Source organism: Oryctolagus cuniculus, chromosome 9 (genome assembly GCF_051225735.1).
Source record: "Oryctolagus cuniculus isolate XC-2025 breed Fujian yellow rabbit chromosome 9, ASM5122573v1, whole genome shotgun sequence".
Lineage (NCBI taxonomy): Eukaryota > Metazoa > Chordata > Mammalia > Lagomorpha > Leporidae > Oryctolagus > Oryctolagus cuniculus.
Window position 1 is genome coordinate 22,361,161 of NC_142875.1, and position 27,003 is coordinate 22,388,163.

Here is a 27,003-nt window from a genome sequence, read left to right on the forward strand (position 1 = left end):
TTATGATTCAAAACATGTTGAATTTACATATTGTGTCTCATGCATCTATTCTATCAATTTTTGTAGTCTTCTGTTTGTGTTTTCTTTTCATATCACAAAATCTCCCAGAGATATATTGAATAATCAGTAAATGCTTAAGAAATATTTTCAAATTGAATTTTAATTTACATATATATATTATCATATACATATGGTAAATTGTTCACACGAAATTTTATACTTTGATGTAATTTTAAATGAAACATTTATAAAGAAAAATTCAGAACTTAATATATACATTTTTAAAAAATTTATTTATTTATTTGAAAGTCAGAATTACACAGAGGGAGGGAGAGACAGAGAGAGACAGAAGTCTTCCTTTCATCCACTGGTTCACTCCCCAAATGGCTGCAACAGCCAGGATTGGGCCCAGCAGAAGCCAGGAGCTTAGTTGCTGGGTCCAAAGCAGTTGCACCATCCTCCACTGCTTTCTCAGGCATATTAGTGGGGAACTGATTGGGAAGTGGAGCAGCCAGGACTCTAAAAGGCATCCATTTGAGATGCTGGTGCTTCAGTCAGTGGTTTAACCCACTGTGACACAGCATTGGTCCCCAACTTAATATTAAACATACAAAGGTTATTTAGTGAATAGATATGAAGACATTGAGATACTGTAAGCAGCTATTTAAAATTTATGTATTCATTTTATTTGTTTTAGAGACAATGTGAGAGAAAGGGAGAAGAGCTGATTTCTGTGGTGTAGGATAGAGGGAGAAAGTAGGATGTAAATCAATGTTTATTAAGTGTATATTAAATATCAGGCAGTTGTCATGCCTGAAATAGATACAATTACCCTGGGATGTAAGTATTTAATTCCAATTGACAGAGGAAGATTCACTCCGAAATTCCAAGATGAGAAACTAGCCCAAGAAAGAAACGTGCTTCCACTCTCCTGCAATCACTATCAATTCATTCTGGCTGCAGTGCAATGCTGAAAAGCACCCTGGGCTGAATCTCTACTCAAAAGGAAAGAATCCTCATGGATCAGCAGTATCTGTTTCAGTCTCCAAAGGGAGAGGATCCAATTCACTAGCAAGTATCGCTACCATCACATGCCCAAAGTCAGAAGACAAGAATGTAAGTGCAGACATGCTTATTTGGGGTGTGCTAAGAGTGTTGGAAGAAGTTTTTGGACAGGATTTTCATTTATATACATGCAATCTTACATGCAATACTATTTTCACCACATTATTGATTTAACTTTAAAATTTGAAAAAACATTAGTATTAGTTTTTGATTAATGAATTATTAATGTCAGATGCCACTAAAGGAAGAGATTCAAGAAACAATAGTTCAAATTAAAAGTGTCCTAGTAGATAACATTATATGAAGAATTGTGAACGATAAGATAGAAGTTTTAAAGGAGTCAACTCTGGCTCCTTCACATTTGATTTGGCAAGGCAGGTTTTATCATCTATATATGCACTGTTCTATGTGTGCTTGAGTATACATATATAAATATATATATATACACACACTCACATATATGCATATGTCTATATATATTTATATTGACATAATTGCCATAATAGCACTAGACAATTAAGAGAATAAAACATGTACTCCTGAGTGCAGATGGTCTTTCCCCTTTGGTCACTGGGTCACTAATTTCAAAATTCAAATTGCATTCATATTGCCCCCACAAAGGAAAAACACATCAAATTCTTGTAAATTTTCTATCAATAAGTAAAAGTTTTAAAAAATCAAAAACATATCCATTATCAAATACAGTAGGGCCTATGCAGGTTAATCCTGCGAGGCCCATGCTGTCAGCATGGGTGCAACAACACTTTTTGACAAGAAGCACCAGAGACACATTTCGGTGAACATGTCTGCCTTATTAACAACCAAGCACGCCTTCTAACGGGCAGGCAGAGGGGGCAAAGGGCAGGCAGAAGGGGCGTACCTAATTCAGGGCAACACTAATTCTATAGGATAGAGCCAATATTGGCTCTGCAATGCTTCTCCAATCAGCTTGAAGGTCACATAGGCTATGATAGCTTTCCTGATGGGCCTGGGCCTAACCCGGGAGCAGTTTGCCTGTTGGCAGAAGGCAAGGGTGGGATAAACGTGCCTGGGGTTCCCATTGCCTGCCAGCAGTCCAGCTAACTGTATGGCCTCGACAGGCAGCCTCACAGGATTACCCACAGATCTATAAATCGTTATATTAAGTGTTAATAAGCTAGAAGATGAAACTCAACATCAACAGAAGTGAAAAATTGCTAATTTCTCAAATTACATTGTACTAACTTTTGAAACTAACATTGTCATTGACACTATGTATCTGTCTTACAGATCCTGGACATTGCTTGCATGAAGAGCTGATGATTTGCCAAATTTGATATGTACATCCTAGACCATATGCACTTACATTAAATGAGCTCATAAAAATATAAGAAAACAACTAGTGCTTCTTTTCATGCTGAGCCCTGAAAATGAGTGATAGATGAATTATGCAATTGTTATTTTCTATTTGCACACCTGAGACATGTTTTAATCTCTACACCAGTTTGTGCCCCAGGCATCATCCCATATCCCATATCGATTGCATCAACAGTGCTCCATGCTGGCTGTTTATGATTAGGTGTTAAAAAACAAACAAACAAACAAAAAACACCAACATGAGATTAGAGAACAATAATGGAGTGAGATTCTCCATGGCCTCTTACCTGGTGATGCATTTTTGTCAGCTGTTGTTTTTCTGCACAGCCTGAGCCTGGGTTGCACTTCCTTCACTAGTTCAATTTCTCCTTTAGGAACTCTTAATGTACAAGCAGTAATGGCTCTCTAACATTACTTGTGTCTGGATGCCTCACTTCAGCTTTTTTATTCCCCTTATCTCTGCTTGCAACTCTTAAAAAATCTTTTCAAATGGGGATAAATTTTATTTTTTTCTGACTGAGATAAGTTCAAATTACATCCTTTTTATTGATGATGCAAATTTTTATTTTTCCTTTTTTATTGCTTATATATTTTGTTCGTTTTCATGTCCTGAGTTTAAGGTTCCCAGTGCACTCTCAGTTTTTGGTTGGCAAGGACACCCTATTTTGACCTTCTCATCTCTTCCTTTCTCCTTCTTTCACCTTAAAAGCTGTTTTCTCTGGAATTGATTGCAAGCTTATCTCTTATATTAATCCACCACAGAGTTCAAATGGGTGAAAATAGCTGATGATATATCAAAATGCTCTCCCTCAGGTAATATCCTAATATTTCTATTGGGCAATGGTGATGCATTTAAGGAAAAATATCCTCATCTGGGGTAAGCTCTGGCATTGATTATTTCATATTGGAAGGATGTATTAAACACCTACTCATTTGAGGGCAAGACAGGCACTTGCTGATCTGGAGACTTTAAAAATGATTAATCACTTTAACTCAAAGAATACTTTGGATAATGATTAGCAAAGCAGGTTGTTGTGAAGATAAAGAAAGCATTTTCTAACTCTAACCCTCAAAAGGATTTGAATTTCTTATATTGTTGTTGCATTTGCCTTAAGCTTTATTTTCTTTTTATCTCTTTTATTACCATTAAGCGTCTTTCAGGGTGGGGTTAAGACTAACACAGCTTAGCCTATATGATCTATTATTTCATTCTTTCCCAATATGTGTGGATGTGAATTAAATTTTTTCCATATTGATCTACGTTGAAAAATTTTTATTTTAAAGCTTTTCTAATGTGAAATTCTCAGGACCAATACTTTATGTATAGCATTACTAAATTTATGGATAGATTCTCAACATATGTTTAAGTTGTAATCTCTTTAGATAAAGCAATTTTCTTTGTTAATGTCTCTGAGATTATGTGTAAAATTTAAAGACAATTAAATGCTTGTTAATTTCAGATTTATCATTAAAACAAATGAATACTTAATTATATTTTAAATATTTATTCAGAAGCTTGAATCATATTGACAGAATCAATAAATCTGGTATGTATTTGGAAAATACAAAGAATAAATTGTATTTATACATTGGGTTTGTAGAGTTATTGCGGAGTGTAAATTTCTGTTACTCTATTTCTAGGATAATTTCATATATTGAATGGACATATCATATTTTTAATGTTTAATAATAATTCTGAGAGGAAGAAAATAATTTATATAAGATATAATAAGTTCACATAAAATGATGTGTTTTAGTAAAGCAGAAAACATTTAACATGATCCCTAATACGTAACTGAAGTAGTTGAGCATTTGAAGAATAAGCCTTTTTCTGTAGTCTATTGATAATTGCTCAAATATCAATGTGTAATTTTGCTCTGTGTCAGATACTGCTTCATCATATAAACCTAGCTTTTTTATATTTCTTTATCACTCTTGTCCGTAGAGGTTGATGGTGAGACAGTTAAGTAAACACAAAGTTTCTAAGAAGAAGCACTGAAGTGCATATGATCTAACATAATGTGCTCCACAGAAAGTAGAAATTGGATTAATATTGCTTGCTCATGCTTGAAGTACAGAAAATTGCTCAAAGGCAGATGGATGGAGAGTGAAAATCTAAAAATAAAATTCCCAGTGGAAATGAGGATTTTCACAGTTCAGATTGGTTTCTTCTAGGTTATAAGCCTCAAGACATGGAAGAAAACCTTACAAGCAAGACATTCGAAAATATTATAAATCAAATATATGTATACACATATAGGTGTGTGTGTGTGTGTGTGTGTGTGTGTGTGTGTGTTATAAAGGGAGAGACTTTAAGGATATGAAAGATATCCTAAGCTGAAAAATGACAAAACTAAAACTATTTTTCAATGATAAAGATTGTCAGTTTCTGTCTTAGCTATGCTTACTTTTGTAGATATCTAATAGCAAACTTTCAAAGTTTAGGCTAGTACAGTTTAATTAAAATTATCCAATGAACTTTAGCATATTTTGCAGTTTTAGTTTACTAAAATCTATAAAATCTATATGGGGAGTGTTTTTCTTATGGCATATACTTTGAAACTTCTGAAAATTCAGGAGTGTAAATGTTTGAATTAAAATACCTGCCGACAATCAACTCAGCTGTATATAATGTGATAAATCTCCACAGCAATCATGAAAAAACGGATTAATTATGAATGAAAATTTATGTTTCACTGGATGTAGCATGAGACAATCTGCTAAGTAATCAGTTTAATATATATTTTTAGCAAAAGCACAAATACATTGATTGAGCACATTTGTCACATAATGCCTAAAAATTTAGTGAAAGTCGAAGATACAAAATGTGCCCATTTATTATATCTTTTTTATTTAATTCCAGAAATTCTATGATAGTACTTAACATTTTTATTGGCATAGAACTTAACCATATTATTTTATTTTCTTTCTGAGAGGAGAATTGCTGAAAATTACTTGCCTCTTTCATTACCAACTTCAACCTACATTCAGTACGTAAATGATTCAACAATTTCTTGATATTATTTTATAACGACTTAATTTTAAAACTTTAATATGATAAGTAAAAAATTTTAAAACAACTTTAAATATGTGAACTAAAATGTCAATAGAAACTCTTTATATAGAGATACTTGTATTATATATTTATGTATTTATTTTTAAAGATTTATTTGTTTGTTTGAAAGTCAGAGTTACACAGAGAGAAGGAGAGGCAGAGAGGGAGGTCCTCCATCCACTGGTTAACTCCCCAGTTGGCCTCAACATTTGGAGCTGTGCCGATCAGAAAGCCAGAAGCCAGGAGCTTCTGCTGGGTCTCCCACGCGGGTTAAGGGGCCCAAGCGCTTGGGCCATCTTCTACTGCTTTCCCAGGCCATAGCAGAGAGCTGGGTCAGAAGTGGAGCAGCCTGGAGTCAAACCAGTGCCCATATGGGATGCTGGCGCCACAGGTAGAGCATTAACCTACTGCACCAAAGCGCTGACCCCATGGCTACGTTCTTAAGCTCTGGTCACTGGAGAGAACTCAAGACTCCTCCAGAGGCAGCTCCTTTAATCTGAGGCTGACCATGAATTTGCAGGTTGATCTTCAATATTATCCAGCATCCTTTTTATAAATGGAGAGAAATGATCATTTCTAAGGTTTTCTCAGGCTACAGATGTATCTTTAGGAAAAATGGTTTTTATAGCTGTTACTCATCTTTACTAATAAAAGAACAAACAGAAAAAACCTGGAAAAAATAGAAGACACTCAAATAGCAAGACAGTTTACTGTATCCTCAGTATTGGTGATGGTGTGATTTTATAGATGAGAGCATGTAGGCAAGTCCATTTGGAAAAACAGAAATCTTTTCAGTTATACCTGTCCATGTAAATGACAGCTTAACATGAAATTGGTTTTGTCATAGCCACATAAAGAAAACGAATATTTCTCCAAGTTTTATAAATTCAGCTTATATGAACAGTGTGTTAAATAACATAAACTAGTAAAGTTTTGTCTTTAAATGTATCATATGATGTTGAATTTGTTGAAGAATTGCAGGTATTAATTCACTTTGTTCTCAAATCCTGGCGTCAGTCTCTGCACATCAATGACCTCTGTAGAGAACGTAGCCAGTGTTCAGCATGCTTTCCAATGACAGTGAACATGCTTATTTTCCTCCTCATTTTGGCAGCCACTAAAGTTACCCTTCCTCCTGAAGAAAGCACAAGCAGTGAATTAGAATATAGAGCTACAGTTTGCTAAATAAAATAATAAAAAAAATTTCTCCTAGAAATATTCACATTTCTCTTTCTTAGAACTGGAAGTACTCTGCTTCAATAAAAAAAATAAACATAGCATATGTAAAATTGTGAACACATTCATTGGAATTGCCATTATATTCCAAAATTATTTTAAATAATGTATTTTAAATTAAAATAATTTAAATAACTTAAAATTAAATAATGTATTTTAAATTTAAGATAAAGTGAAAGGAACTTTACACATATGGAGGAAAAGGCCTTAATTACATAAATTTAAAAATTCTTGTAAATATGAATGCTACTAGTTATATTTTCTTGAGTCAGTTTACCGAGACTATTAAATTTGTTGAGTGGTAAAGTAAATCACCTAAAAAGATTTAAATAAAAATTAGTGACTTATTTAATAAAATAATGATCAAATATACATATATATTAAAGATTGATTTATTTATTTGAAAGTCAGAGCTGCACACAGAGAGAAGGAGAGGCAGAGAGAGAAAGAGAGGTCTTCCATCTGCTGGTTCACTCTCCAAACGGCCTCAGTGTCTGGAGCTGTACTGATCCAAAGCCAGGAGCTTCTTCTGGTTCTCCCACACGGGTGTAGGGGCCCAAAAACTTGGGCCATCTTCTACTGCTTTCCCAGGCCATAACAGAGAGCTGGATCATAAGTGGAGCAGCCAGGACTCGAACTGGCGTCCATATGGGGTGCACTGTAGGTGGTGGTTTTGCCCACTGCACCACAGCACCGGTCCCAGTGATCATATATTTAGCAGCAACTTTCTTAAGACCGTTTGTTGTAAGTAGCAACACTTTCTATAATTTAAACATATAACTGATGCCTGCTTTAAGCATTATTGCTTATATAATGTTTCTTAATCTGATCATTGTTACATATATGTTTTATTTGAATATGTGGTTTATGCATATTATCCTATTATCCTTATTTCGAGCCCCTGCCTTTTCCTCCTTCAACATTCTCAAGAGCATTTATTAATTCTTGCAAGTATTTAGAAATCAGTTGGGAGGAAACACCTCTGCCTGAGATGCTGGCATCCCATATGGGTGCCGGTTGGAGACCCTGCTGCTCCACATCCAGTCCAGCTCCCTGCAAATGACCTGGGATGTGCCAGAGGATGGCCAGAGTGCCTGGACCCCTGCGCCGGTGTAGGAGAGCAGGAAGAATCTCCTTGCCTCTGCTTGGTATCTGCCCAGCTCCAGCTGTTGTGGCCAAAGCAGCGGATAAAAGACCTCTCTCTCTGTCTCTCCCTCTCTCTGTCTAACTGTGCCTCTTAAATAAATTAATTAATTTAAACAAAAAGTAAATTAGTTGGGAAAAAAGCAACCAAAACTATAAAAAATTTAGACTTTACAAGTTACAAGGTTGTACTTTAATTTTAAAATATCTTAAGGAAAATGATTTTCTTTTTGTTAAATTCAAACAATTAAGTCAGGTCCTCAAGTTTACCACAGCAAACTTTTCCTCAGACTCAATAGAGGATATGCATGCACGTAGGTACAAATAATGGAAAATTGTAGGGCATAAATGTCTTCCAGCTTATATACTTAAGCTAAAGGGAGACTTGTTCATTACATTAAAATGAAGTAGCCGGGTTATAAGGGACAGTAGATCAGAAGCCTCATCTGAAATCAATTAGGCTGAAAGAAAAGAACATTGCAGCTATATACTGGGACTCTTATCCTTCAGACATGATTGAGAGAGCAAGAATTTATACAGACAAGAAATGCTAGAATTCAGATCGCTTAATGAGGGAAGTGGGTAAATTATATCTTGTCCTTTCAGCATCACTGGCAGCTTGTCTCAGACAGTGTGAAAAACTAAATAAGTGCAAATGTTTTAAAAACAATTTTGCATATTTAGTAAAAAAACAAAGGAATTATTCTAAGGACTAATGCATATAAAAATACAGTTATGTCAAAAATTGTATTCCTTAAATTACTCAAGTAGATCCATGATGCATTATCATTATATCACATAAATGTTTTTATGGTGTGTCAGTTTTATATATTTATTTGATTTTTATGCTCGAAGAATGTTTATTAATATAATAAAATCTAATTGCAGTAATGGCTTCCAGTTAGCTAAATAATTGTCTAAGCAGGAATAAAATCAAATAAAAGTTAAATATACAATTAAATAAGTATATAGAATTTCTCCAAATATGTTAAATCCAAAATTGCAATAAATAGTTTAAAATGAAAGAAGATGTTAATCAAGAAAGATAACATATTCATGCATAAGACAATTTATGACACATCAAATACATATTAGATGCTGTTTTAGACACAAAAGTCTGAAAAAAATTTTATGCACAGGACAGTGACAATTTTTTAAAGAAATGAAGTTGTTGCAACTCTAAAAATTTCGTGAGCTTCCTTACTGTGTTTGTCCATGGAAGAACACACCCCTTTCAACTGTATATGCTAAGTGAATAGAAAGGTATGCTCAGTTATTTCCTTAATAAACATCTTATACAGCCTTATTGAAATATTGTATATAGTGTAAAATTCACCAATTTAAAATGTATAGTTTAACGGTTTTTAGTATTTTCACAGTTTGTAACCATCATCACCATGTGTTTTGAATATTTTCATTTCTCCCTTAGAGCCTCATACACCTTCAAAGCCGTATCCATTCTGTTTTCCCATCCTGCATCCCCTGATCCAGTTCCCACTGCTTGCCTGCATGTTGGACCAATCTACTGTCTCTGATTGTATTCAGAAAGGCATTTCACATATGCTGTTCAATAATCACCCAATCAACATAATCATTCAATATGTATTTGTTGTAACTGCTGCTTTTCACTTAGCATTTTGTTTTCAAAGATTGGTTCTAATTATAGCATGTATTAATATTTTATTATTTTTTATTGACAGATGTCATTCCACTGATGGCTACACCATATTATATTTATCCACTAATAGAGAAAAAGAACTTTGTTGATTTCCATGTTTTGGATGTGAATAATACTGCTGTGAACATTCATTTGAGCTAGTGTGAATTTAGGTTTTTTCATTTACTTTTTAATTTTTTAAAAAAATTAGTTTTTAATAGATTGATATAGTTCATAGATACAATTTTAAAAATATAATGATATTCTCTTCATCCCTCTCCCCTTCCCTCCCTTTTTCTTCCTTTCTCTCATTTTCTTTCTTCTTTTTTAGTTTTTGATAGTATCTTTAAAATTCATATTACAGTAAAATTATTAATATTTCACTAATAAGAATTTGATAAGTAAAAAATATAAAGAATCTAGTTTATTGGGAATATACACAATGATATAAATAATAATTGAATGGAAAAAATCATCATTTCACCCATATACAGTAACTTTGAACGTAATCCCAGATCAGTAGAAACATTGTAGTATACCATTTTAACCATTGGTTTAACCATTAAAACTATAGTAGCACAACATTTTCAACCACTAATTTAATCAGAGGTATGAAAATAAGTTTTACAAAATTATATTTGCAGCAATACTGATACATACGGACATTTCTTTTTAATTTCTTTTGAGACATACTTTAGTGGAATTTTGGGGTGACACAGTAAATCTGCTTAATTTTTTGAGAAAATATCAAACAGTTTTATGAAGGGGCCACACTATTTTTTTTTATTTTAACCAGTGAAGCATGAAAGTTCTAGAATTACAATGTTTTTACCAAAACTTATTTTTTTCTGTTTTTTATTTTCAACATTGTATTTTATGTGAAATGATGTTTCTATTGTGGTTTTGACTTCAATCCACGATGACTAATGATGTTTTCCAATTCTTCATGACTTTATTGGCCAATTGTTTTTGTTTTACTCTTTCCTTAGCAATACATGTTGAGATTCATCATTAACTTGGATACTTCATAATTTCAAACTGTTGATTTATAATATGGCCATATATAATCTGGAATTCAAAGCATTGATTTGCAAATAGATTCCTTCCTTCTGCCAGTTCAGTTTTATTTCTTGATGACTCTCTTTGATGGATAAAACATTAAAAATTTTGGCTATAGAAACGAAAATGAATCTTGATGTGAATGGAAGGGGAGAGGGAGTGGGAAAGGGGAGGGTTGCGGGTGGGAGGGACGTTACGGGGGGCAAGCCATTGCAATCCATAAGCTATACTTTGGAAATTTATATTCATTAAATAAAAGTTTAAAAAATGAAAAAAAAATTTGGTTATGTACAAATTATCTACCCCTATTTCTGCTACAAGGTATGTTTTTATTGGTACATTTAACAGACCATTGCCTAACTCAAGATCATGAATTTGCGAGCCTTGTTGTGGCATAGCAGTTTGGGCCTCTGCTTCTGTTACTAGCATCCCATATGGTTGCTGCCTAATTTTCTGGCTGCTTCACTTTCCATCCTACTCCCTGTACTGCTCCTGGGAAAGCAGTGGAGGATGACTCAAGTGCTTGGGCCCTTGCACCCATGTGAGAGACCTGAAGAAGCTTCTGGCTCCTGGCTTCCATCAAGCCATGTCCAGCCCGGCCTGTTGTGGCCATTTAGGGAGTGAATCAGTGGATGAAAATCTCTACCACCCATCTGTAATTGCCTTTCAAATAAATAAGAAAGCTTTTTCTTAAAAAAAAAAAAAAGATAATTAACTCACTCCTATGTTTTCTTCTATTTTTTTAAAAAATAATTTTAGCCATTTGATTAGAACTATATATCTTTGAGGTAATTTTATGTATGGTATAAATAGGAGGTCCAAAAGCATTATTGTGCATTTGGATATTCAGCTGTCCTTTTACCATGTATAAAATTACTTGTTTTTATTACATTAAAATATCTTGGCATCCTTGCTGAATATCAACTGACCATAAAAATTTGAGTAAATTTTATGGTATCTCAGTCCTTCTCCAATGATCTATATATCTATTCTTATTCTAGTGTCACTCTGTCTTGAATACTATAGCTTATAGTAAGTTTAATATGATATCTTTCTTCATAAATTCACAAAGGCTTATTTTATAACCTACCATATAGTGTAACATGGAAAATGTGTATTGCAAATCATTTGTATTTTTCTGTTGCATGCTGTGTTCTATGAATGTTTGTTTGGTCCAGTGGGTTTAAAATTTTTTCTTAAGTCTTCTATGTCTTTGATGATCTGCCTGATTTTTTTATCCAAGTAGAAAGCAAGTCATTGAAATTTCCTCTTAATATTTTTAGTGAATTATCATCCTCTCTGCTCTCTGGGTTAAATTAAATAACATAACCGCACTCTGATGATAGAAATTCTATAGGAGGCTGCAGCTTTGGACAAAATATTGACTATCCTCTGAGTATAGTGGTTTTAAGGGAATTACAGAAGAGGTTAAATGCATCCATTGTTTGTATTACTTTTGACTTTATCACTGATTTGGGTAAGAGAAGAGGCATAGGACAGCCCCTTATTAAAGTGTATTAGGCCTTATTATCTTACTGATATTCAATAGTTTTCAAGATAGTTTGTCCTGAAGCTGTAATTCTCAGAGCTCTGAAAATCAGGTTTTATTTGGATTGCTCAGGTTTTTTTATTATTATTTTTAATAGAGAGTTCATTGAACTCCACACTCTGCTTTCCAGAACTGGATATGTGATTATCAAACAATAATAGTATCTGTGAGGAGGAAATTATTTTTTAGGAATGTTGGTTCCATATTTTCCACAATTCTTCAGGAGATCATTTTAATTATATTTACAGTTAGCAAAATAGATATGATCCTTGTAAAATCTATTATTTATTTTATAAAATCAATCTTTCAGAGTGATGACACAATGGTGAGCTGTAGTCTCTCTTACCTTCAAAATTATATTACTAAAATTCAAATTAAATTTAGCAAAGTATGTAAAGATACTTCAGAAAAAACAGACTCACACTAACAAATCCAAAGAAATGTGTAAACCGATGCACAAATATTTAGTTGATGTACATTGATCATTACTTCTTATTGAGGGAACTGAGTATTTAAATTATCAGTCTATCTGTAATAAAAATGCTATGTGGTTAATAGGAGAAAGGATAAACCGTATCAATAATAAAAACATGAGCTATACAATTTTATGTGCTAGATCCTAATTTTTCTACATGTTATTCCATTTTATCCTTCCAGATCTTCACATAACAGTTATAATAATTATTTCCAGAGTCTTGTCTCTATTGGGGACCCTCCAGGCCACTCTGATTGGAGGTCTCTGACTTAAATAAATCTTGCTTTTAAATACACCTTGATTTTTTCTCTTTGCCTTTTTCACTTGGAATTTGAAGTAGTCAGGGAGTTTTAGGTACTACTGGTATAATTCATGCTCAATAGACGTAGAACATTTACAGATAAACTCATGATTGGAAACATCAAAAACCTAAACTTTCTGAAACAGTGTTGTCAATGAACAGGAACCAAGATTACAGTAGAACCTGATTGAGAAAAAAAAAAAAAAAAGATGTTAAATTAAAGACGACACTGGTAAGAAAAGAGAAACTATGCAACCAAGATGGAAAGAAATGGAGAGAGAATACTTAACAGTAATAAATGTAAGGTATTGTGACTAAGATTCTATTTTGAAATTAATGCAGGCACCCACTAGGGTCAGGAAAGGATGAAAACTAGAGCCATAATGTCTATAAATAACTCTGTAAAGGGTGCACTACTGACAGTGATTTGTTCTTAAAATCTGTTGAGTGTTTTTCAAGGACCACCTTTGTCATTGCCTAGTATTCAGCTTCATTTGTTTCCAACTTACAAGATTCCTGCAAGCCTCTAATAACCATTGACTAGCATCGTGAGGCCCAGGTAACACTGAATTTCAATGTGCAGAAAGAATTGCTTTTATTAGCTGCCAGCACAGCCTAGAACAAAGTCTTGGCAGCAGTCAAGTAAATCTCTGGAGTGGATGCAAGTATGCTGTACTTTCCTTGGCCTCCTTCGTAGGAACCTTGTAGGGGCCTCTCGAGGCCGATTGAAAAAATTGAATGCATTATTTATTGATACGATAAATCATCTTCATAAAGTTGCTAAAGGTGTTCTGTAATTATTTTTACCTCTAAACTCATATTGATAGCAGAAATTAGATTTGGAGTCTTCATTTATATGTTCCTGAATCAAAACATGAATAAAATTAACATTTTCAGATTTCATAATGCTCATAAGTAATAAAAGTATGGGTTTGCTACCATGAAAACCTATTTCTCAAAGAGAAATATGTCTCTGGAATAACAGTCAAACCAATAGTGACTATATTAGTGATTGTTATTCAATGCCAAATAAGCCTTAATATAATTCTGAATTCCATTCTAAAAGCCAGATATGTAGAGTTTATTTTTCTACAGCCACTGTATTAATTGAGATTTTTACTTCAAAAGAGATTCTAGTATATTGGATATATTAATAAAATACTAATATGTTTGAACCCCTCCTCAAAAATTATAAAGATGTGATTGGTCAACAGTTTTGGTTCTCTTATTTAACATATAAACAGAGTTTCATAATTAAATTCAGGAGATTAAAGATGAAGTTTTGTAAATTAAAAAAATTTCAAAGTCTCTCCTAGTACTTAATTAACTGTAATCTTTCCCTTCAAGCTCAAGAGCAAGTATATCCCTATATAGAAATGATTTTTATTTAGCAAGGTTTGTGGGAGGGAGAGAGAATTTTTTAATACAATAGTAATATCTTATTTCCTATACAAGTATGTTTATATCATCATCAACCATATACTGTCACTTCTGCCCACATACAAGAAATACTGTCAAAACCTAACCTGAACTTAAAAAGGAGTTGTTGGGATAAAGAAAATGTATTTTTCTTTAGTGTTTGAGTAAAATAGCCAGTCAACTATGTAATATACATCATTATTCAATTTTTGAAACTAAAAAATTAAGTTGAAGAGACAACATATTGCTTTTTTCCTTAATATCAAACATTTGGAGGTTAATAATGTACAATAATAACCTGGCAATTAGTTTTAAAATTAAACACTTAAAGACTCTTAAATGCAACATGAATCTTTCTTGTTTTCATAAGTATGTGAATTGTGTGTGTGTGTGTGTGTGTATTGGTGTGTGTATGAGAGAGAGAGAGAGAGATGGAGAGAGAAAGGCACTATTGCAGGTTATTAATTATAATTCATAGATAATCTCATTGATTAAATATGTTCATAATCCAATAAATACTGTCTGAATATATAGTGCTCTATACATAGTCAAAATTGAAACTATGTGGAAAACGTGTGTAACGCCTAGATTTCCTTTAAAAATTCCTTCCACATAACATTATTTTGACAGACTGTTACCCATTTCAATCATTTCCAAACTATCCTGAAGAAGGAAAGTCAAGGAGAGTTGCCAGGTCTTTTTGCCGTTTGATGAGGACGTTCTCACCTTTCCTTTGATGTGTACCTTTCTCTTGAGAGGCCCAGACAACTCTGATGGAGATTGACAACTGAAGGATCTGAGTGTCAGACCTCCGTGATCTCTTCATTGTATTTATTTACGGGTAAATATTTTATAAAATTCTTCAAAAATAAAACTTCCAGAGCCATGGTCCTTTAATATTCCCTTTGTTTTAAGCAAGTTTCATTTCTTATCCTGCCTTAGTAATAGAGTGTATAGTAGCTTGTTTCAAATATGAAAGTCAATAGTTCCATAAATCATAAATTTATACTTCTAGATGTTTTCAATGAAAGGCAAGTAATGTTAATACTAAATAACTTGAAAGAAAACTTCTTGTATTATCAGTTTTAAAATTCGATGGACATATATGAGTTCTTTATGAAGGAATGTGGCACACTATTGGGTGTTATGTCTTATGTAAAAATTTCTACACATTTTAAATATCAATTATTAGAAGGTACAACATTTTGATGAAAGAAAATAGCTGAAAGAATATTCTGCAAGGTAGTACAGTTACTGGAAAAATCTCTAAATCATTCATAACAATGTCAATAGACTTTAGCTACTGATTCCTCTTAAATTAGTGTTGTTCTAAAATCTAATGTATTAAAATAAGTATATGGTTCATATTTATGAATCAATGAGAATTAATAGAAATTTAGGAAATTATATTTCAATATGAATGTCTTTATATTTTTAAGGAAAAACACATAATTACTGCAACACAATTCTTGTCAATCCTGATGTTAATGGGATATTAATACAAAGAGAACAGATTCAGTGTAGTTCCCAATTACAATTCTAGGAATATAATACCTTCCTATCCTACTCTTCCCTGGCTTTCTTTTTTCTTTCCTCCTTCCCTCCTTCCTTTGTTTCTCTTGCACTCTCTTTTTCTTTCATTCTTTTTGAAATTTTGAGTTGACATACTTTTAATTTACATTATAGGGCCGGCACCGCGGCTCACTAGGCTAATCCTCTGCCTTACAGTGCCGGCACACCGGGTTCTAGTCCCGGTCGGGGTGCCAGATTCTGTCCCGGTTGCCCCTCTTCCAGGCCAGCTCTCTGTTGTGGCCAGGGAGTGCAGTGGAGGATGGCCCAAGTACTTGGGCACTGCAGCCCATGGGAGACCAGGATATGTACCTGGCTCCTGCCATTGGATCACCGCAGTGCGCCGGTCGCATCGCGCAGGCTGCGGCAGGCCATTGGAGGGTGAACCAACGGCAAAGGAAGACCTTTCTCTCTGTCTCTCTCTCTCACTGTCCACTCTGCCTGTCAAAAAAAAAAAAAAAAAACTTACATTATAGTTAAAGGCTTAATGCTCTACGAAATAAAGAGTTTAACAATAAGTATAAAAGGACCCTAGTTGAGCAGGCAAAAGCTATAAACAATAACCAACTCCATAATCTTATAATTCATACATATTGAAAATGCTTCTTTGTATGGATGTACATGGTATAGCTTTTTTTTTTTTTTAAGATTTCCTTGTTGAGATCACATTATTAAGTCAAAAATGCAGGAAAATTTTAATAAAAGTCAAATTTGTTTTTCTCTGCCATTGAAAATTGTTTAATTGCACCACTCATCTTGCCCCTTTCAGGTTCAGCACATTTAATTCTTTGTCATCAGTCCCTTGATAGCACAGAATGTTTATTCCTGTCCTAATATTTTCTACATTGTGCTGTCAGGATTTATAATACTTGTGAGCCATGGAGAAAATTGTGTAGCCTAGAAACAAGTTTCTTGGTGTAGTTGATACTTTTTTTTAATAATGTCATAGCCTAGATGAACACAATTCCTCTCCCTTTGTAGATCTCAGTGTCTGTTTTTTTAAATAAATAGCATAAACAATATGAATTTCTGCAAGCAGCTTGCTGTTGAAAATAAATTATCAATATGTCCTTATTTATGCTCTCTATTGAAAGGAGATATGTAACTTGCTAATGTCTAAATCATTAAAATTAATTTTTGTGTATTTAAGAATAGGTTGGAAAATAGTCAAACAATTCATAATTATATGTATGAAAATGTGTTAAATCTGCTTTCTATATTAGTCATATTTTATAAAAAGTTTGCCTAGAGTCACTCACTGTGAGGAAAATTATTATGTTTATCTTAAATTTTTATTTATTTATATTTTTGAAATACAGAATATCAGAGGGTGAGAGCTAGAGATAGATGGTAGATGATAGGTAGGTAAATAAAGAAAGAGAGTGAGAGAGATCTTCCATGTACTAGTTCACTCCTTAAATGCGCACAGCACACAGGCTGCACCAGCTGAAGCCAGGAATCTGGAACTCCATCAGGACTCCCGTGTAGGTGGCAGACACAAGTAATTGAGTCATAACCTGCTGCCTCCCAGGGTGTGCGTTTTCCAGGATCTAGACTGGAGACAGACTGGAAACGTGAATCCAGGTACTCCAAAATGTGACACAATTGTCACACTCAGCATCTTAAGCAATATTTCAAATGCCTGGCCCCATCTATCTATCATGCTTTTTAGCATGATTTTGTAACTTATAAGTTACTTGAATATATGCTACTGACTATGTCCTGGTGTGAAGTAGGAATGGCAGAGTGAGGGGAACCACAAAATCAATTTTAAAGTTAATCAAATCTCCAGACACAAAGAAAATAACCTTATGAGATGAAACAACTCAGATACAAAAGAATACACACAGTATGACTCCATTTCTATGAGGTTGGAGAGCAGGCATTCTTTATCAAGATATATATTTATTAGAAGAGTGATTATGAATAGGAAACAGATTATGGAAGAAGATGAAGAGCAAGTGCAACACTGGAGTGTGTGATTTATGTTGGGTTATATCAATAAAAGCTGAGTTTTTAATCAGTGGCTGTACTTTTAAGATTAGTTCACTTTTTGCGTTTTGCTCTGCATATTATACACAAATGTATGAAAAATCAAAAATCTTATCCATATAAATGTGTAGGTGTGCCTGGAGGAGAAGTAGGGGAAAAAGGAGAAGGGAGGGGCCAGTGCTGTGGTGGAGTAGGCAAACATCCCATATGGGTGCCTGTTCCTGTCTTGGCTGTTCCTCTTCTGATCCAGCTCTCTGCTATGGTCTGGGAAAGCAGTGGGAGATGGCCCATGTGCTTGGAGCCCATGTAGGAGATCCGGACAGCTGGGCTTCTGGCTTGGGATTGGCCCAGCTCTGGTTGTGGCATCCATCTGGGGAGTGAACTAGTCTCTGTCTCCCTCTCTGTCTGTAACTCTAACTTGCAAATAAATAAATAAATCTTTAAAAACAGAAAAAGAAGGGAGATATTTCAGAGTAGTTCTTTTTCACCTTATATTGCTTTCTCTGTTGTAGCAACATTTCAATAACCATCACAGGACAAAATTGTCACTGTTCCCTGGTGTGTCAGTGGCAGCTTAAACTTCTTGAAATCCACACAAAAAGGATATCTGTGCATTAGGTGAGATGAAAGAACCCTATAAAATTTCAGAGCACTTTTACTAGAAATGCTTATAAAACACCAAGAAAAAAAAGACAAGACAAAACAAAAAACCTCTCCACCACAGCACTGTTAAAATCTAGAAAAATAGGACTGGTCTGTCCAAAGAGTACCCTACTTCTACACTGTTTTTACTTAAAAATGGTAGAACAAGCAAAAACACACAAGATTAAACTAAGGAGTGTGACAATACCTTCAATGTTTTTCATATCCTTTGTATAGCACTTTCATGAACAGAATAGTTGATTTTGAAATGTTCTTAAGAATTCAGAACTCTGTTGGTGGTTTGCTTGCTTGTGTTTCACTGATGTGCAGAAAGCCTGGCACACTTAGTCAAGAAATTATGTGCAGAATGAATATATTATAACGTGAGGCACAATTATCATCCATATACTATATTATAAAGTGCTGTGGAAAATAACTCAAATGCCAAGGTTACATTCAAAACTGGAAGCTGATGAAAGAATATTTGCTTAATTTCTAGCAAAAATAGTGAATTGATTCATCTGGTCAAGGTCAAGTGGAACTCAACACCAGGACTTGAGCTTAATCATTTCTCTGCTATATTAGGAATGACTCTGATAGTTCTTTTCGGGAACAAAAAAATATAGAAGCCCAAGTACCCCTTGGAACGTTGTATGCTTTAGAGGAGAACAATGCTTCATGATTTTTTTTCATATTGTGGCCCAATACAATATGATAGTATCTGAGATTTGAGCAGCCTGGGTTGAGTGTTTTCATGGGAAGAGTGGTTCAGAATCTTGTGACATTAGGAACCCATTTATGACTTCTCCAGATATCATAAAAGCTGGATGTGAAAGGGAATTTCTTAGAACATAAATTTATATCACAGCCAGGGTCAGTCTGTAAAGCAGAAAAATCTGTCAAATAGTGATGTCGCTCCTGGTGTCTTATCCTTTTCCTTTGCTCCCCTATTTTCCACCATTTTAGACAACCCTTGTTTGTCTCACAGACTTTGAGATCCCACTGCCAACTGAATCACTCTCAAATATGTTGCTCAGGAAGAAAACAGTATTCTTTCTTTTCTTTTTGCACGTGCTTGTAATAACATTATTTTATATGTTCATTTGTGGCTGCAAAATGGTGACAGTGCAATTTTATCATGCATTATTATTTTATTAGCCTGACTTTTCTCCACGGAGGTAGCTCACCTCAACTATATGATCCCATGAAGTACAATTCATATACAGATGTAGAATAGATGCTAATTTTGACTTTATGCATTGTATTAAAATAGCAGTGTTATTTCCTAGCATTCTCCAAGATTGACTATTTTTACTATAATTGACATCTTTCAGATTTAATCATATTTTAGGTTTATTAATACACTCTGTTTTCAGGCCAACAGAAGCCCACACGCCTCAGCTCTGCTTCCTCCTACATACAGTCTGCTTCCACATTGATACTGTAGCAGTCAATTGTTTTATGGCACTTTCTCATGCCTTAGATGTTATGAGGATACCTTGTCACTTAGATTAGTGCAGATTTTACCTGTAGGCTTTTTGTTCTACCATGCTTTTTAAAGGAATATAGGAAAATATAATAAATGCATGATGTTACTGCTCTTAAAAATCCTGAACTTAGCTTTATGAGTCAATAAATGTTGATGCTACCATTATTCCTCCAATTGCTGAATGTCTTTTCTTTATTTATCATGTGGGTGAATATGAAAATTAGGTGGTATGATGGTGAGTTATAAGGCACAAGGGTATCATAATCCCCTACCACAGTTTGCACCAAAATGTACCCTGCTGGAAATAAGAACCTGCCTATGTTCTTCAAGTTTCATTTTAGGCAAAGAGAAGTCATATTTAAAGGAGTTATCATCAATGACTTTGGGGAAAATTATGGGTCAATGATTTTTTAAAAGATTTATGTGTTTATTTGAAAGCCATTGCTGCAGATAAAGGAGAGACAGAGGAAGATAGAACAATGATTTTTGAAAATAATTTTATAAGAAATAAAGTATTTCTGACTATTAAAAACAAAACAAGTTTTCTTCTTACTATAAAACATTTGTGGGTATTTTCTGTGTATAACTTAGAGTTCAATTTTGTTGCCTTTTAAAGCTTTTGTTTGTGCTAAATAAGGAAACCCATGAGACAGAGCACACTAATTTAGAGGGTCTTTCTCCAGTAGCAGAAAAGACTTTTGGCATGGCAATTAACATATAATCTCCCTTTAATAATTTCCCTTTGAGATGACTGTACTTACTTAATTATGAATTTTCTTCAGATATCTGCAGGTTTTTTTTTTTTCAAATAGATGCAGAAAATCAACCAAGACACATTTTTCTAAACAAGAAATAAGGTAAACCATCCTTTACTAAGGCTAGAGATTGACTGTTCCTATCTATTTCCACTCTTCACTCACTTTAAGCAATTCACTTTCAGTTCCCAAAAGAAGAGATTTGGAAGTGCATCAAAGACAAACTTGAAATTGAGTTAACCCGTTTCTTCTCAGTTTATGCCACTTAGAATCAACCAACTATATGAAGAAATATAAGCAAGAAGTGCCATGTCCCCATGACCTGATTTCAAAGAATATACTGAAATTTTGGGGCACATGTATGGTCATTTTAGTTTAATCATTCCATGCAATTTCTTTTTTTTCCTAAGTAATTAGTGGAATACAAGTTTTACTTCTACACACTAGTTAAGTTCTTGTCACATCAATTCACTGGAATCCTGTTTTAATTGACACAGTATTTGACTTCAAAAGCAGCAATCATTTTCATTTCGCATTAATTTCCTGCCATTTACTTTTCCAATTTAACTTCTGACATACTTTAAATTTATGAACGTGACCGGATCAAAATAACAAAATCTATTTGTGAAGGATACTCTTCTTCACTGGAAAATGAGATATTTCTGCATATAAACCTAAATATGAAGGTACTTTAAAAAATGGGGAGAAATGGAGTTAAAAGATAAATTTGTCATGGTGCAAAAATTTTGAATATATGCATGAATTTTTTCACAATATACATTTCCCATAAGCATAAATTTTTCATTTTCTGTTTCCTCCCTCCCTGAGATGGAGGGTGGAAGTAGAGTGAGAAAGAGAATAAGAATGTGGTCCCATCTTCTGGTTCACTCCCCAGATGCCTGCAATGGGTGGAACTGACCTGATGTTGAAACTGGGAAAGGGAACTCAATCCAGGCCCCCTAGCAAGGTGGCAGGGACCCACCCACTTGAGCCTTTACTGCTGCCTCAGAGGGTCTGCATTAACTGCTGGAGTCAGGAAGTAGAGCCAGGAATTCAATTTAGACTCTGCAATGTGGGACACGGGCACTGATGCTAGCACCTTAAGTCTTAAACCACATGTCTCCCCATTCCATAAAGCATTGAAGACCCCTTGTGTACTACAAATAACTTAAGTATATAAACACTTGGAGAAATTCAACATGACACATTGAAAGTAGATCTTAAATAGTTAGCAACATCTATAGTAACAGATTTCCTCAGTGAATTGAATGCTGCTTTTTGCTAGCTAGAAACATTTGTAAAGTTAGAAATATTTCCCATTCTAGTTCACAGTTTCATTTTTTTAAAAAACTTTTATTTAGTAAATATAAATTTCCAAAGTACAGTTTATGGATTACAATGGCTTCCCATCTCCACGACCTCCCTCCCACCCACAACCCTCCCATTCCCATTCTGTTCCCTCTCCCATTCCATTCACATCAAGATTCATTTTCAATTATGTTTATATACAGAAGATCAATTTAGTATATATTAAGTGGATTTTATCAGTTTGCACCCACACAGAACATAAAGTGTAAAATACTGTTTCAGTACTATTTATAGCATCAATTCACATTGGACAAAACATTAAGGACAGAGATCCTACGTGAGGAGTAAGTACACAGTGACTCCTGTTGTTGATTTAACAAATTGACACTCTTGTTTATGGCATCAGTAATCTCCCTAGGCTCTAGTCATGAGTTGCCAAGGCCATGGAAGCCTTTTAAGTTTACTGACTTCGATCTTATTTAGACAAGGTCATAGTCAAAGTGGAAGTTCTCTCCTCCCTTCAGAGAAAGGTACCTCCTTCTTTGATGGCCCTGTTCTTTCTACTGGGATCTCACTTGCAGAGATCTTTCATTTAGGGTTTTGTTTTTTTTTTTTTTTTTTTTTTTTCGCCAGAGTGTCTTGGCTTTCCATGCCTAAAATACTCTCATGGGCTCTTCAGCCAGATCCAAATGCCTTAAGGGCTGATTCCGAGGCCAGAGTGCTATTTAGGACATCTGCCATTCTATGAGTCTGCTGTGTATCCTGCTTCCCATGTTGGATCATTCTCTCCCTTTTTGATTCTATCGGTTAGTATTAGCAGACACTAGTCTTATTTATGCGATCCCTTTGACTCTTAGATCTATCAGTGTGATCAATTGTGAACTGAAATTGATCACTTGGACTAGTGAGATGGCCCCTGCGCACTTTTATTTTAAGTTCTAAATGGAATCTATTTTCTCCAATTGGCTTTCCATAGGAGTTGAATATTGTCCACTCTGGGTGTTTTTTTTTTTCCTTCTTTTTTATAAGTGAGTTTGGGGAAACCAGTAAAAATATTTCACATTTTTCTTGGTGTGCAGAGGCAGATACCACAGTGACAGAGTCAATGGCAGAGTAGCATGGGTAGAAACTTCTCTGTTCCAGTCAGCATTCCCCACACTGGAGCTGTGCTGCCCATTCTCCGGATTCCAAGATGTCAGAAAACTATAGCTTTAACTGCTACAAGGAAAGAACTTCATAGCCACACCCATCCCAAGATTTATAGTTGGCACCAATGTAACAAACATAGGCTGTACTATGGCACAGCGGGTAAAGCCACCACCTGCAGTGCCAGCGTCCCATATAGTCACCGGTTCGAGTCCCAGCTCTCCACTTCCAATCCAGCTTTCTGCTGTGGTCTGGAAAAACAATAGAAGACGGCCCAAGTCCTTGGACTCCTGCACCCATGTAGGAGGCCCAGAAGAAGCTCATGACTCCTGGCTTCAGATCTGGAGATCTCCAGCCATTGAGGCCATCTTGGGAGTGAACCAGCCGATGGAAGACCTCTTTCCTTTCTCTCTCTCTCTCCCTCTTTCTCTCTCTCTCTGCCTTTGCCTCTCTGTAACTCTGCCTTTCAAATAAATAAAATAAATCTTTAAAAAAGAGTAATTGTTTCAATGAATTCTAATGGGACATGGGGGCATTCAGAAATGAAGACTCAAAATTGGAAAAAGATAGCAAGGCCTATTTGTTTGAATTCTTTTTGTTCTCTGGTTGTAGGACATGAACCTCTGGAATGAGGATCTTATGATCTGCTCTCAGGTAAAGCAGGTGAGAGAATTTTCTCATGAAAAGATGGGAATTTGTAGTCTTAAAGTAGTGATTCTCTTGTTTCCAGAATTTTCCAGTTTCCAAATGGCCATGTTTTGGGACATCTTGTTCAGAGCCCTGATATAGCACCTCAGGCAGTGTGAATTTTTTTATAAAGATTTATTTATTTATTTTAAAAGTGGGGGGGGGAGTGAGAGAGAGAGAGAGAGAGAGAATCGGATTGGTCTTCCATCTGCTGGTTCACTCCTGAAATTGCCTCAAAGATGGGGATGGGTCAGGCTGAAGCTAGCGACTGGAAATTCCATCCTGCCTGCCACAGGGGTGTTGAGAACTGAAGTTCTTGAACCACCATCCATTGTTTCCCAGTTGCTTTCTCAGGGAACTACATGGAAATGATGTAACTGGGACTCAAAGAGGCACTGCATAGGCAGGAGGGTGTTACAAGTGGTTAATTAACTTGTTCTGCCACTAGGCCCACTGCTTGGAGACTGCTTGCTTAAATAATATCAAGTGTTCATTGGCCAGCTCTATATATCCTGAGGACTGTTCACTTAGGTCGGATCTAGACTCTGGACCTTCAAGCATTCCATGTTCTTGCCATGGCTCCTTACTGGCTGAAAGAACTAGTCTTCTAGGAACTGAGTTGTAACTGACCTAGGTGCTGAAAAGGAGCTAGGATTCATGTGTGTACTCCCCTAATGTTTTTGTCACCCATTTGCAAAGTCGTTTCATTCTCAAATGCCAATTTGAGAATTATTTTAATTTCTGACTGGGGAGGAGGAGTGTGTGTCAAGATAAAGTCAATTTTCACTGTTAGTATCTCTTTAGCAGTGATGCTATGGCCTCCCTGTGTACTTTTCAGCTTAATTTTATAAATAGTAAATAATACAAATAGCATGAACAAGTATGAATAAAAAACAAAGGACACTATTGACCTAGCATCTATGCATTGTTTAGTATATATAATTGAAATTCTAAATAAATGTATGATATTTGGTAACATTTTTAATCTACAGCCAATGGCTGTATGTCCACTTGTCAAAATGCCCTGAAAGAAAGGTCCCCAGAGTTCATACACAAAAAGAAAATCTTTATTCACCACTAACAGGAGGGTTTTTATGAAAGTAAGACTCCATTGCCTTCTGGCTACAAGCAAAGGTTTCATATATCTCCAGGAAACAGGTGATCAGGAATAAAAGGAACAAGGAAACAAGAATGTAATGTGCCAGGTGAGACAACTCTGTAAAAGTAAATGGCCTCAGGGTAAGCAAGTGTATTCCACAGGTTCAACTGAACAAGGGAAACTGACGGTTTAAGCAAGTTTGGATTTTAGCAAGTGCTTTAGACTATGGGCTTATAGATGCAGGGCTTTCACAAAAGATTTTACTATTCATAATCTGTAAAACTTTTTCAGTGATTTCTAAGTGCCTTAAACTTATCATACATTTGTGAAAAATAAGAAAATATACATTTGAATTCTGTGCTCTCAAGGGCAGGCACTTAGTATAGGCAGGAATTAAGGTGCTGGTTTAAATTCACGCATCCCACATTGGAGCACCTGGCTTCACTAACTGCCTCTGTTTCTTGATTCTAGCTTACTGCTAATGCAGCCACTTGGAGGTTGTAAAGATGGCTCAAGAGTTTTGCCATCCACATGAGAGACCTAAATATTCCCTGCTGACTGCTTCAGCACTGGGGACATTTGGGGAGTAAACCAGCAGATGAAAGCTCTGTCTTTTGCTCTCTCCATCTCTTTTTCTGCCTCTCAGATAAACAAATTTTAAAAACTAGAAAGATTTATGCACTCAATTGTATGTAACATATATAAAACAAAAGAAAATTAATGTAGTGAATTCTGATGATACACATTTTCTTTTGAGCTCACATCTGCAATTTATAATTTATAATAATTTATAATAAATTTGTATAAAATTGACTGATGGACAGAATGATTAACAGACATATGGTAAATGAAGTACAGTACAATGTTATTGGTAGAGTATTGCTGTATGTATGGGTGGACACTAGAGTTTTGTCAGGTTTGTTTTATATTTGAAAACATCCATAAAATATTTGAAAAGGCATTTTCAAAAAAATCTAGAGACTCTATAACAATTTCATGAGTACTATGAAATTTGAAATAGGAAGCAAAATAAGTGACATATTTCCTTAAGAATCAGGGCAGAATGAAGCATGCATAGAAATGAATTCTACCAGTTGACTCCACTCTCCTTTAAATAACCTTGGTAAAATCAAATAAATGATAAAATGAAGATAATAATATGTCCCATGACTTCTCACAATTGTATTGTGAAGATTAATGTTCAAATTACTATGGAAATAGAAATTTGTATTATTCAAATTAAGGACTTTATTTAATAACACTCCAGGAACACACAAATCCAAAGATTGCCTTTTCAGCACAGATTGGAAGGTCAGAAAGTGAAGCTTTTTTCTCTAATCCTCGGAGGTTTCTTTCTCTTCTATTTTAGGCTGACATTAATTGCTGATAAATGGTGGCAATTTGTTAGAAGCAGACAGTATTGTATCTAACCAGTGGAGCAGAGTAAAGCATTGTTAAGCATAAACCCTTAGATCTGATGGAAACCAGTTTAAAAAAAAAGACAGTATGCAGGCAGTATTAAAGTTAGTATGCACAAGGAAAAGGAAGACAGCAATATAGTCTTTCCAAAATATGCCCCACTTTTATCTAAAAAATCTGAAAGTTCATTTCTATAGCAGCAATCTTCATAAGGTTACTGACAGGTATGGGAATCAGTGCACTTATTCCCTATGTGGCATAAACGATTACCATACACATAGCAGCCTAGAGCAGACTCATTTATTTTACATGCTACCATGGATCAGGATTCCAGGCAGAGGTTACCTAGGATTTCTGATCAGGGTCATGCCAGCCAAACTTAAAGTTGGCAGAAGGTACAATGCCATCTGAAGGCCAGGGTCTACTTCCAAGTTCAAGTTCTTATTGACAGAATTCAGTCCTTTTTTGTTGCAAAACTGTGGTCTCTGTTTCTTTGTTGGCTGTTGGTCACAAGTCAGTCTCAGCCCCCAGGAGCTACTCTCGGGTACTAGTCACATGGAAACTTGCTCCTCCAAAGCTAGC

At 34.9% G+C, this 27,003-nt stretch overlaps 1 protein-coding gene across 1 annotated transcript in view; it reads left to right on the forward strand.

Annotated features, from left to right (window-relative positions):
- The window catches only part of LOC149124526 (syncytin-2-like), an 81,658-nt gene that overhangs the window by 15,849 nt on the left and 38,806 nt on the right, over positions 1 to 27,003 (forward strand). The window contains exon 2 of the mRNA XM_089304847.1: positions 23,829 to 23,870. Within this exon, the coding sequence (XP_089160973.1) occupies positions 23,829 to 23,870 (42 nt within the window). The remainder of the gene's footprint in view (positions 1 to 23,828; positions 23,871 to 27,003) is intronic.